Genomic DNA, 11,507 nt, shown 5'->3' with positions numbered 1-11,507 from the left:
ATTAAAAAAAAAAAATCAAATTAAAAAAAAAAAAAGGTAGGAGAAGCTGTTTTGGGCAAAGGAGTTTGAGTCACATGCAAAGTAAACAATAGAAGCCAGAGTGATGGGGGAGGCCCAGTGCACATACCTTAACCATTTTTTTTTTAAACTATTTATCCCCTGTAGGTGTCCGTTTCTGCACACGGCTTGAATCACGGCACTGGTTTTTGTATCTAACCAGATATTTGCAAACTGCTTTCCAGCAAGGGAGTTTGCTGTCAGCACTCATTACAATTTTGCCCTGAAGGGCTTCCAACAGAGAAGCGTCAATATAGCATAATGGCCTAGGGCAGGCTTACACTATAGGGCAATGTTGACCTAAGAGATGCAACCCATGACTAGGGTACCTGCAGTGGATGTACCTTAGGTCAGAGTTGCCCTGGGGTTCTACTGTTGGGGGTGGGGGAGTCAAAGGGACAAATTGCCCCCTCACCCTCCCTTACAGCTCTCCTTCCCATGGAGTACCAGAGTTAAGAAGTGATCAAGTCCAGGGGAAATCAATCACCACAGCACTGATCTCCTGGTTAAGTGTAGATCTGAGTGACTGTCACCCCTGCAGCAAGCGAGTGCAAAGTTTATGCATCACTTCAGTCCCATCTTAGTGGGCTATAGAAGAGCTCAAGTACAGGTCATGGAGAGGCAATGCCTAGCCTGACATGCTGCCTGGGGGGAAACCTGCACCCTGAGGGTACAAACCTCTAGGAGAACTTAAGGCCAAATCACGACCCCATGGAAGTCAGCACAAAATTCCCACAGATTTCTATGAGATCATGATTTCAGTCTAGCTCCTGCTTACAGGGCACCTCAGAAGGTAACAATCGGATTCCCTATGTGAGGAAATAGTGCTTCTAAATGGAAACATTCATTCAAAGCGGCAGGAAACCGGTTCAGACCAAGCACCGCCCAGCAGGCTGGGCATCCTGGGTGTCCCAGCTGGGAGGCTGTGTGGTCATTACAATCGTGGAAGATGAGAATGTCCTCCGGTTGGTCTCTGTCCCACTAAGCAGGCTCAGTGGATACTGGTCCACGAATAGAAACACTGTCCGAAACTGCAAGACTACGAGCCAGCTGTAGGTATCTCAGATTTGGTGCAGTCCAAGGGTGATGTCCCCAGGTGGACAAGTCCCAGGCTGGATAGGTGCGGGGTAAATTAAGGCAGGATTCTTGGATCCAGTCACCCCTGGCCAGAAGGGGACTAGATGCAGCAGAGAGTCAGAGCAGCGAATTGCGGCCAACAGCCGGATGAGGTGGGGAGACGCAGATGAGTCTACAGGGCCCGCAGTCGAAGTCCGAAAGCCCCCTTGGACGGCTGGGGACTGGGCCGGGAGGCAGCACGCGGGGAGCTCCGGGGTGTGACGAGGGCTGGTCCCGCGCCGGGCGCGGGGGGTCTGTTCTGCTCCCTTCGGATCACAGCCCGGGGTTCGCAGGGCCACGCCCCGGCCTGGGGGCCCTCGAGGACGCAGGCGAGCGGGCTCAGGTGGGGCCAGAGTTCCACAAGCCCCGGCGCCCTCCCCGCTGCTCCTGCCCATCTCCCAGCCGGCCCCCGGGGGGCGCGGGGTCCCCCACCGCTCCCAGCTCAGGGCGCTGCAGTGGCCGCCTCGGCTGGGCGCTCGGGTGCCGCCCCCTGCGCTCAGGCCGGGGGCTGCCCAGGCGGCAGGGCGGTGCGCGGCGACCCCTGCAGGCTCCTCTCGAGGGGGGACTCGGGCGGCTCCGGCGCGGCCCCGCGGCCGCGGCGCAGCCTGCCCGCCGCCCAGGGCACGCAGCTGCCCAGCGCCGAGGCCAGCAGGGCGGGCGGCCGCGGCTTCCGGGAGCGCCGCAGGCTCTTCTTGAGGCGCTGCCCGTGGGCCGCCAGGTAGATCTGGGCCTGGCCGGCGCCGCTGCCCAGGCGGGCCAGGCTCTCGGCGCGGGCGGCCATGCGCAGCTCGGCCTGCACGAAGACGCGGTGCAGCTGCTGCACGCGGCTCTCCAGCTCCAGCACCAGCCGCCGCCGGGCCTCCGCCTCCAGCAGCCGCCGCCGGGCCTCGGCCAGCTCCAGCGCCCGCACGGCCCCGGGCAGCGCCGCCGCAGCCTCCTCCGCCCGCCGCCGGGGCTTGGCCGCCGCGGCGCTGCCGGGCAGCGGTTCCGCCCCGCCGCCGGGCATCGGGGGCTGCGCTGCCCCTTGGGAAGGGGGAGAGGGGCCGGGGCCCCTCCGCTCCCGGCCCGCCTCCAGCTGCCGAGCCCAGCGTCGTCCCCGGCGGCTCCCGGCTCCTGCCGGCTGCGCCCCTGGGCGCCAGCCCTTATAGGGGACGGGGCTGGCCCGGAGCTGAGAGATGCTTCGCGGAGCCACTCACGGGAGCCGCAGCGCCGTCGCTCAGCCGCCGCCAGCGCCGTCGCCGGCTCCCAGCCTCCGCCCGGCGCCTTCCCCCGCCCCGGCATCCCCCTGCCCGTCCTCCACCTTCCCCACTTCTCCCCGCCCCTGGCCCCCCTCTGTCCCCCACCTTCTTCTCTATTCCCGGCCCTGGCACCCGCCCCCATCCCCCACCTTCCCCACTGCTCCCCGCCCCTGGCACCCCAACCCCCGTCCTCCACCTTCCCCTCTTCTCCCCGCCCCTGGCACCCCAACCCCCGTCCTCCACCTTCCCCTCTTCTCCCCGCCCCTGGCACCCCAACCCCCGTCCTCCACCTTCCCCTCTTCTCCCCACCCCTGGCCCCCCTCTGTCCCCCATCTTCTTCTCTATTCCCGGCCCTGGCACCCGCCCCCATCCCCCACCTTCCCCACTGCTCCCCGCCCCTGGCACCCCAACCCCCGTCCTCCACCTTCCCCTCTTCTCCCCGCCCCTGGCACCCCAACCCCCGTCCTCCACCTTCCCCTCTTCTCCCCACCCCTGGCCCCCCTCTGTCCCCCACCTTCTTCTCTATTCCCGGCCCTGGCACCCGCCCCCATCCCCCACCTTCCCCACTGCTCCCCGCCCCTGGCACCCCACCCCCCCATCTTCCACCTTCCCCTCTTCTCCCCGCCCCAGCCCCCCACCCCCCGTCCTCTACCTTCCCCTCTTCTCCCTGCCCCTGGCCCCCCTCTGTCCCCCACCTTCTTCTCTATTCCCGGCCCTGGCACCCACCCCCGTCCCCCGCCTTCCCCTCTTCTCCCCGCCCCTGGCACCCCACCCCCCCATCTTCTACCTTCCCCTCTTCTCCCTGCCCCTGGCCCCCCTCTGTCCCCCACCTTCTTCTCTATTCCCCACCCCTTCCCCGCCTCTGGCACCCCCTCCCCCCACCATTTTCCCCTCCCTGTTCCCGTCTCATCTCCCCACCCTGTTTCTTCTCCGTCCACCCCCCACCTTCCCCTCTTTTCCCCAGCACCCCCCACCCTCTTCCCTCACCCCGTTCCCAGCCCCCTGGCACTCCCGCCCATTCTCTTCCCCTGACAACCCCCTCCCTATTCCCCCATCCTCTCCCACCCCCCCTTGCCTGTTTGCTGTAGATGAAGCCTCGCAGGAAGGTAGGAATTTGCTCACTGGGTGTAACTGGGTTCAAAAAAGAATCAGAGAAGTTCCTGGGATTAGGTCCATCTGTGGCTATTTGCCCAGATGCACAAGGAGGCAGCTCCAGGCTCAGGATGACTGGACCGCCCGGGGTGGATCTCTCGGTAATTGCCCTGTTCTCTTCCTTCCAGGCTGGTACTGGCCACTGTCTGAAGACTGGCCACTGGGCTGAGGGGCCCATTGGTCTGACTCAGTACAGCCGTTGTTATGTTGGAGTGAATCCTGAGCACAGACACTGCTCATGCAGCCCTCACTGCTAGCAGTCCAAACGCCTCGGCCCTTCTCAGCCATCCCCAGACCCAGACCCGGACCCAGTGCCGCTGCCAGGCATACAACCCTTCCACAGATACCCTTCCCCAGTATACACTTCCTACCCCAATCACACATCCCTACTCAGGCAAATACATCCTCCCCATACACACACCATCCCCTTCCCAACACACGTCCCTTCCATAAATATCTCTGTATCCATGTGCATCCCCTCCTCAGCCACCCCCCACACTCTGCTCAAAATCACAGGCACTCTTCCCCGGCATTACCACTCTCCCCACGTACTCACACTATTATGTTCTCTGCTGTTCAAGCTGTGCCCATCACCTTGGCGTCTGGGTGTATTAGCCTTCCCCAGCCATGCCCAGGCTCACTCCTTCACTCCCCAAACACACAGCTCCACTGGAGGTTGACTACTCTGCCCTAAGTCTTGGCTTTGTGTTCCCAGAAGAGTGGCGGCAGTTGTGGCTTAATTCTGTGGGTATCATCAGTGAATAGACTGAAGGGAACTGAGGTGGGCAGGGAGATGGCTAGAGACCATCTCATGAAGCACCTGGAGACCTCCAGTATTCCTTCAGAGCCCTGCTGAGTTGGCTGTATACAGCGTAAAGTCCTATTTACCAGTTCAGCCATGAGAAGAGTTTCCATTTGGTGGTGGTGGTGGTGGTGGGGCATTTATTCTACAACCTGCTATGTTCTTCTCCCCTTGTGTAATTCTTGGATGTGGTAGGGCCCTGAAGGGGTTAATAAACCAGGATTTCTTCCCTTCACTTACACAGCCTGTCAGTGAGACAGATAAGGGAGATTCTGGGGCCCATGTTTTTTTCTCTGCAATTTGCGAAATTCAGATGTCTGATCTGTTGCAGTGCTAGAGGGAAGAACAAATGGCGAAACTGCCTCAAGCCTGATGTAATTTTAACCAGGCCTGTATCTTCAGGCATCCTCAGGCCCAGAATTTGGCTTTAGCCATTGAATGGTGCAGAGAAGTTAATTGCTTTGCAGCCTCATCAGAGAAACGCTTTGCTAAAGCTCTAAGGGCTGAGTATCACAAAGGCAAAGTATCAGTTTTTCAGACATAGAGCTGTGCATCAAGGATGAAAGTCGGATGGACCAGGCAGGGGATCAGACAGCAGTAAGGAAGGGGGTGAGCTCATTTGATCCCCTCATTGCCAGTCAGGAGGGACCCTGTCTTCACAAAGATGTTCAATAGGAAAATAGAGCAGACTTGTTGGTAGAGCCCAGTGCCCCAGAACTGTAGATCCCCTGTTTCAGCCCTTGCCCGGATAGTGCAGCGTGACTGCCAGTCACATTATATATAAGCCTTTGTTAATAAAGCTTAGGGTGGGCTGGGTTGACAGGAGATCACAGAACCAGTCAAAAAAAGAAGAGGGCGTTCTGAAGTGGGAAGGCGACCTCTGCTCCCAGCTGGCACACAGAGGTGGCCACAGCACCGCAACATTCCCATCCTGAGAGATTTCGCTATAAGTTTGCTGCTGTTATCAGGACACAGTGGCACGAACAGCTGAGCATTAATGTACATGCGAGGCATATGGGTGTGCGTGCTGGGGGTGGGAAAGAGAAAGGAGTGCATTTCATTGTTAAGAAGCAAACTCTTTGACTTTGACCGCTGCCATATCAGATGCTGTGGGATCACCGCTCATATAATGAGACACACTTTGCTGTTGCATGCAAAGTTATCTCCTCGCCTTTTATCCGCCACTCTAACACAGCCCTCCAGAGGAGAACAACAACAAGTCCTGTCGCACCTTATAGACTAACAGATATTTTGGAGCATAAGTTTTCATGGACAAAGACCTGCTTCATTTGCCCACGAAAGCTTATGCTCCGAAATATCTGTTAGTCTGTATCTTTGAGAACAACAAGAAGTCCTGTGACACCTTATAGACTAACACAGCTACTTCTCTGATACCAGCCCTCCATGGGGTGAGTGCTAAGAGGTACAATGTCTGAGTCAGCTAATGCTCTGCTCTAATTATTGACTCTGCTTCCATGGAACTTGTACCCCCAAGGAAGGAAGAAAATCATCTTGAAAAGACTGGTTGCCTCTTTCCCCAGCCCAGGGGAGCAATAAGGAAAGGAGAGAAAGAACCTAGTTCCCCTTGGGCTAAAATTTGCTGATGAAATAATTGCATGTTTTTCTGTTTTGTTTCTTAAGCTAGTGAGCAGAAATTCCCTTGGCTGCAGTCGCACCCTCAAGTGAGCATTTCAGCCATTTTCTGCAGTCATTTGCAATCATATGTTAATAATTTGGGTATGAAGACCCACACACATCACACAGGCATCTGTCTGTGATTGACTCTCAGGGACTGAGAATGATTTGGTTTATTTATTTACATATATGCCATCTCCCTTCACATCAGTTGTGCCTGGTGAAACATGCCATAGAGAAATGAAAGGCAGCCAGGCAGAAATCTAAACAGTAGACAGGACCATAAAAGACAGGAAGCTGGAAAACAGACAGAAATGTGCTTATACATGCAATAATTTGGGGTCCTGAATTGATGACCACCATGCTCAATATAAGCGCAGATATTTGTTGGGTGTGAATATTCAGATTCAAGAGAAATACCTCACTAATATGTGATGAGGCCACATTTTCAAAAGTGCTCAGCTGCTTTTATTGTCCTCATCGGTGGTAGAGTCCTTGAGTTCACTCGTTCTTAGAGATTGCTCCTGCTGCCATTATAATCAATAGCAAAAGTTTGCTTTAAATTAAGGTAGTATCCTATCAATGATACTTCATCGATATCGTGGATCCCCAGGCTTTATGAACATTGCCTTATGAATATGCATAACTCAAAGATGCTTTAGGCAAAATGCATCACATGACATATTTTAAAAGTTATGATCTACTGAATGTGCATATTCTATTTAGAATCATAGAATCATAGGGCTGAAGGAAACCTTGGGAGGTCATCTAGTCCAGCCCCCTGCTTCAAGCAGGATCAACCCCAACTATGTCAGCCCAGCCAGGACCTTGTTATTTCTATGTACGTATCATTTTTGTATGTGAAGTTAGAAATATGAAGTTTGAACCTGTTTATAAATCTAGAATATGTAGTGAGCCATCAGTGGTTCTTAAGAACTTAATGGCCTGGTGCTCAAGGTAATGATTTGTGGATGGTTTTGTTTTTTCCTACAAGCCTGGATTGTGATTGGTCCCGTGAGGACATGTGGCCATGCCACCTGATGCTGGAACCCATTTTAGATCTGGTACTTTTCCACTCAAGGTGAGAACCTTTTGAGCTGATCCCAAATAATTCCTGCATTGGGCAAAAGAGTTATAAAGGCGGGAAGCCAAACAATGGAGTTGCCAGATGCCAGGAGACTCTCACTTACTATCCAAGATGTCGACTGGAAACATCTAAGACTCAACAGGGGGAAGGTGGTGGCGTAACTTGCAAAAAAGACAAATAAAGCAACTGTTAAGGTAAGAATTTGCATGTAACAAGTTTCTTGGTGTATTTGAATTAGCTGATGAGTTTTGTTTATGTTGGCTCACTAACTTCCTTTGATTTGTTTGTTTTCACCTGCAGTCACTAAAATCCTACTTAATAAAAACACTCTTGTTTATTATCAAGCCCAGTGCAAATAACTGTTACTTGTAGGGTGGGGGCAAGCACTATGCATAATTCTCTTTCATTGCTAAAGACCGGTTGACCTTATGAGATTTCTCTGTGTAAAACTTTTATACTGAGTAAGATGGATTTATTCGGAGCTGTATTCCTGAGTGCTGTCAACAGCATTTTAGCTGCACCAGTTCAGCATCTGTCTTGGTTGGCTGGGAGGCTATTACCCCAGCTCTGAGCCTTGGCTTTGGGATATCAGGGGAGTGACTGTCTGACATCACATAGCAGCTCAGTGGCAGAACTGGGAGGAGAAGCCAGCTGTCCTGACTCTTGAGCCAGGTCCTGGGCACTGCACCGCACAGCTAAAGAACCTCTAGAATCATATTAGCAGATGGACAATCTGCCTGTCATTGTTTCGTTTGTTCTTCAGCCATGAATGGTGCTGGGAGCTGCCCTTTTGGGGCTATTTCAGATGCCTGCTGGGAGATAATCCTTTGTGCTTCTGTAACTGCCAGTATGTGGACTTGAACCTGGGACATCTAGAACTTACTGCAGGAGCCTCTACAGCAGGAGTCAGCAGCCTTTCTGAGGCAGAGTGCCAGCATTTGGCCTTTTGACCTCTATGTACATCTGAGTGCCAGTGATACTTTTGAAAGTCACTAATAGTCTCACTTACAACAGCGTCATTAATAAATAAATAAAGATACAGGGCTTTAGCTTTAGGTTGTGATTGGGAGTATTAACTGGTCTTTTGTTAATCCACAAGCAGCAGCATGGCTTTGAGCAAGCTCCCAATTGCATAGAGGGGAGGAAGGGTGGGGCTGAGCTCCCGCCTCAAATGCCGATGAAAACTGGCTCGCCCGCCACTCTTGCTGCCTGTGCCAGGGGTTGCTGACCCCTTGATCTACAGTTTGAGCTAAAAGTCAGCTGCAAAGCTTTCTTAGCTATGACTGTAAGGGAGACTCACTCCTTTTCCCTGTAAGTGGTCTAGGTGTCATTACATGGGACAGTGAAATACACCTAGTAGGTCTGTGGGTTACATTTCTGTAGCACCTTTTCATCTGAGTTGGCAGTTGGTAATTTTCATATCTCCCCTTTCAGGTGGGTGAGCATTATGATATCCGGTTTACAAATGGGTTAATAATGGTGGAGCTTGGACTATTCTAGAGGTACAAACAAAAAATCCTGACAGCTACTTCTTTACATTGTGTAACCCTTAGATTAGATTCCCTTTCTAAGAATAAATGAGATGACTTAGGCTTCCATTTTTAACAGAACTTTCCATACAGCAACTTTGGAAAATCTCCTGCTTTTCTCATGTATGCGCATGCTGAACTGCACTTATTACGGCTCTACGAGAAGCCATCAGGATGACAGCTTCCTCTTTGAATTGTAAACGTTCTGCTATTTTAATGTTCCACGCACATCTTTCTTCTGCTTTGCTCTTCTTTGCACTTGATTGCACAGAGGCGATCAGAATATTACAGACCTTGCTTTGCAGATTTCCTTGTTTGTTCCTCTTCTCCATTCTTCGGTCACTTGGTTGAGCCTCCAATACACCAATATGCCGTGGCAGCCTGTGTGATTCATCAGCCACAGGATCGCTGTGACTCAGTCTGACAGCAGGCCCCTGCTCTGTGTAAATGAGCTATTCTCAGTACATCACCCTCATGGTAATCAAGATCAAAAGCAACAGAAGTTGCAGTAATTGAGCTGAATCCTGCAGCTCTCCAAGGGGAGATTTGTCTAAGGAAGGACTTACAGGATGGCTTCCCTTGTCCACATCTATCCCTTGAGTCTGCAAGTGTTGGGTACCATTGCCACGCACTGGAACTTGCATCTACTTTCTGATTTCTCCTGCATTTGCTTTTAGACTGGTCCAAGGAATTATGGAGGAGGGAACATTCCTGGCATCCAATCTAGTTGCTCCCTGGATCTGTACTTCCAAATCTTACCCGGTTTACATCACAGAATTCAGCACGTATGCACTCTGTCCCCCCTTCAAAGTACTTCACATATTAATCACCTCAGCAGAACTGGGAAATAGATACCTGAAAAACTGCCACTTACCTGCCAGAGGTTAATGGCCTGATCTTTCTCCCACTGACATGGGAATGAGAGTTTTTGTCTTCACAATGGCTGCATCTGCAATAGCAAGTTCTTTTGGAAAATCCAGCCCTTTTTCAAAACAACATGCAGAGTGTCTACACACAAAATGCGCTCTTCTGATCTGAAATCGAAAGAACACAGCTCTTCCTCCTAAAGCCTTCTTCTGCTCCCGGATCAGGAAGAGCCCTTCTTTCGAGAAAAAGCCTGTGTAGATGCTCTGCAGGCTCTTTGTTGAAAGAGCGGTCCTCAGGGTGCTGTATTTGTCAATCTCTGCCCTGTTCTTTCGAAAGAGCAGGAGCTGTGTGGACGCACACTGTCGACGGAGCAGATTCATTTGTTTTATCCACTTCCTTGTGGGTGGATGCGCTCTTTCAAAAAGAATTTTCTCGGAAGAGATCTTCCAGAGGAACTTCTTTCAAAAGATCGCTGCAGTGTAGACATAGACAGTGGGTGCAGGATCAGGCCCTCAAAGCCAGTGTCTAACTAGGGATTTGAATCCCAGCCTTCTTGAGGCCCTGTCTTCTGTTTGGTCAACATGACCCAACACCCTGTCACAGGCTAAGGCCAGCTTCCCACATGGGAGCCCCCCCAAGGAGTCCTCTCACACTTGCACAGGTGTTCTCTGCTGAGTAGTTATGGAGCCCTTTTTGCACCCCAGGCTTTCAGTGACGGACTCATCTGCAGTGACAATTCCCCCACTAGTGTCTAGCATTGCAGCAACTTCAGGCCTCAAGTGTTATATCCTTAAACCTGTGCAGAGCAGGGGGCAAAGATGCCAGCAGCTGCTCCACCCTCGTGCTTGCTTAGCCACCTGCGCCAACCATCAGGGCACAGTGGGGTGAACGTCAGACAAGGCTCTCGTTACCCCATGGAGCGAAGCCTGAGGGCATTCTGCTCCACAGCAGAGTCCACAATGGGCTGGCAAAGGCTCCAGGCTTCCCTGATGTATCCCTGCCCACAAGCAGAGAGCAGATGGATGATTGCAAAGGAAGGAAAAATATATTAAAGGTAATGGCCTCTTACCTCCCCACCCACTAACACCCCCCCAGCCTATTCAGATTAAAAATGTTACCCCACAAGACGTGTTTTCCCATGTGCAAAATACATTATGTGCACCAAAGCATGGGCAGATGTGCGCCTCCAGTAGAAAGACATGCTGTTGGCTGTGGGCGCTGTGTTAATTATCTGGGTGGCATTTGACCATCTCCTGGGTGGCTGCTTAGCTTACAGGGAACGCTTCCAGCAAGCCTTTTGGTCCCGAAGATTGCACTGCCGCCAAAATACAGAGGCTACAATGGTGACGGACGTCTGCCAGCTTTTAATAATTTAGCAGAGAAGTCTGGATTTAGCAGCACGCAGAATAAACCTCTTTGTAAGAGCTGGCTTCTCAGCCTTGCCACTAACAGACATCAGCACAGATGCTGATACAGGCACACTGCTCTACAATGTCCCAACCCAAGACACACAAAACACCACCCAGCCCAAACATGCAGGCATGTAAGTGATAATTACACTCTATAGCCGGCTCCTCATGCATCCTTTCCAACCTTCACGATATGATCCTGAGGGTACCCAGTCAGGGTCGATCTTCCAGGGTACAATTTTGCATGCCTGGTGGGGACACCTGAAATCGAACTATCAGAGCTTGACAGTCGACTGTGTTCCTCATTATCGCCAGGAGCAAGGGAGGTCGATGGCCAGGTAAGTCGATCATCGATACATTGATTCCAGCTATGCAATCGCTTTGCATACTGGAATTAGATATTTAGGATCGACTTTCAGGTCTAGTGTAGGCCTGCCTGGATTCTCACAATATCTGGTGCTTTACTTCAAGCTGCAGCTCCTGGAGTCATGGGATTAGATTAGACTCTGATCTTGCATTAGGAAAAAACAAATCTAGCATAAATTTTCTTATGATTGCAGAAAAAAACTGAGCAATATAGCCAGCAGGTGACCGTTAAATGTCAGAAACCAGAAA

The 11,507-nt window shown here is 52.2% G+C and overlaps 1 protein-coding gene across 1 annotated transcript; it reads right to left on the bottom strand.

The window, feature by feature from the left end:
- TRNP1 (TMF1 regulated nuclear protein 1) lies at positions 1–2,454 on the bottom strand. The gene is made up of 2 exons (XM_074976061.1): positions 2,370–2,454; positions 1–2,301 (listed from the first exon to the last, which is right to left on the bottom strand). The coding sequence occupies exons 1-2, from the start codon at positions 2,452–2,454 to the stop codon at positions 1,670–1,672; spliced, it is 717 nt and encodes a 238-aa protein (XP_074832162.1). The 3' UTR covers positions 1–1,669.
- Positions 2,455–11,507: the final 9,053 nt, after the last annotated feature.

Source organism: Carettochelys insculpta, chromosome 24 (genome assembly GCF_033958435.1).
Source record: "Carettochelys insculpta isolate YL-2023 chromosome 24, ASM3395843v1, whole genome shotgun sequence".
NCBI lineage: Eukaryota > Metazoa > Chordata > Testudines > Carettochelyidae > Carettochelys > Carettochelys insculpta.
Note: the sequence above shows the minus strand (reverse complement) of the source record. Positions and strands in the feature narration are given on the sequence as shown.

Excerpts from the sequence above, each read along its gene's own strand:
- TRNP1 (XM_074976061.1), bottom strand. The coding sequence starts at position 2,454 with ATGCCGGGGCGGGGGAAGGCGCCGGGCGGAGGCTGGGAGCCGGCGACG. Across the intron at positions 2,302-2,369 it reads GCGACGGCGCTGCGGCTCCC|GGGCGCAGCCGGCAGGAGCC; the intron begins GTGAGTGGCTCC and ends GCTGGCGCCCAG.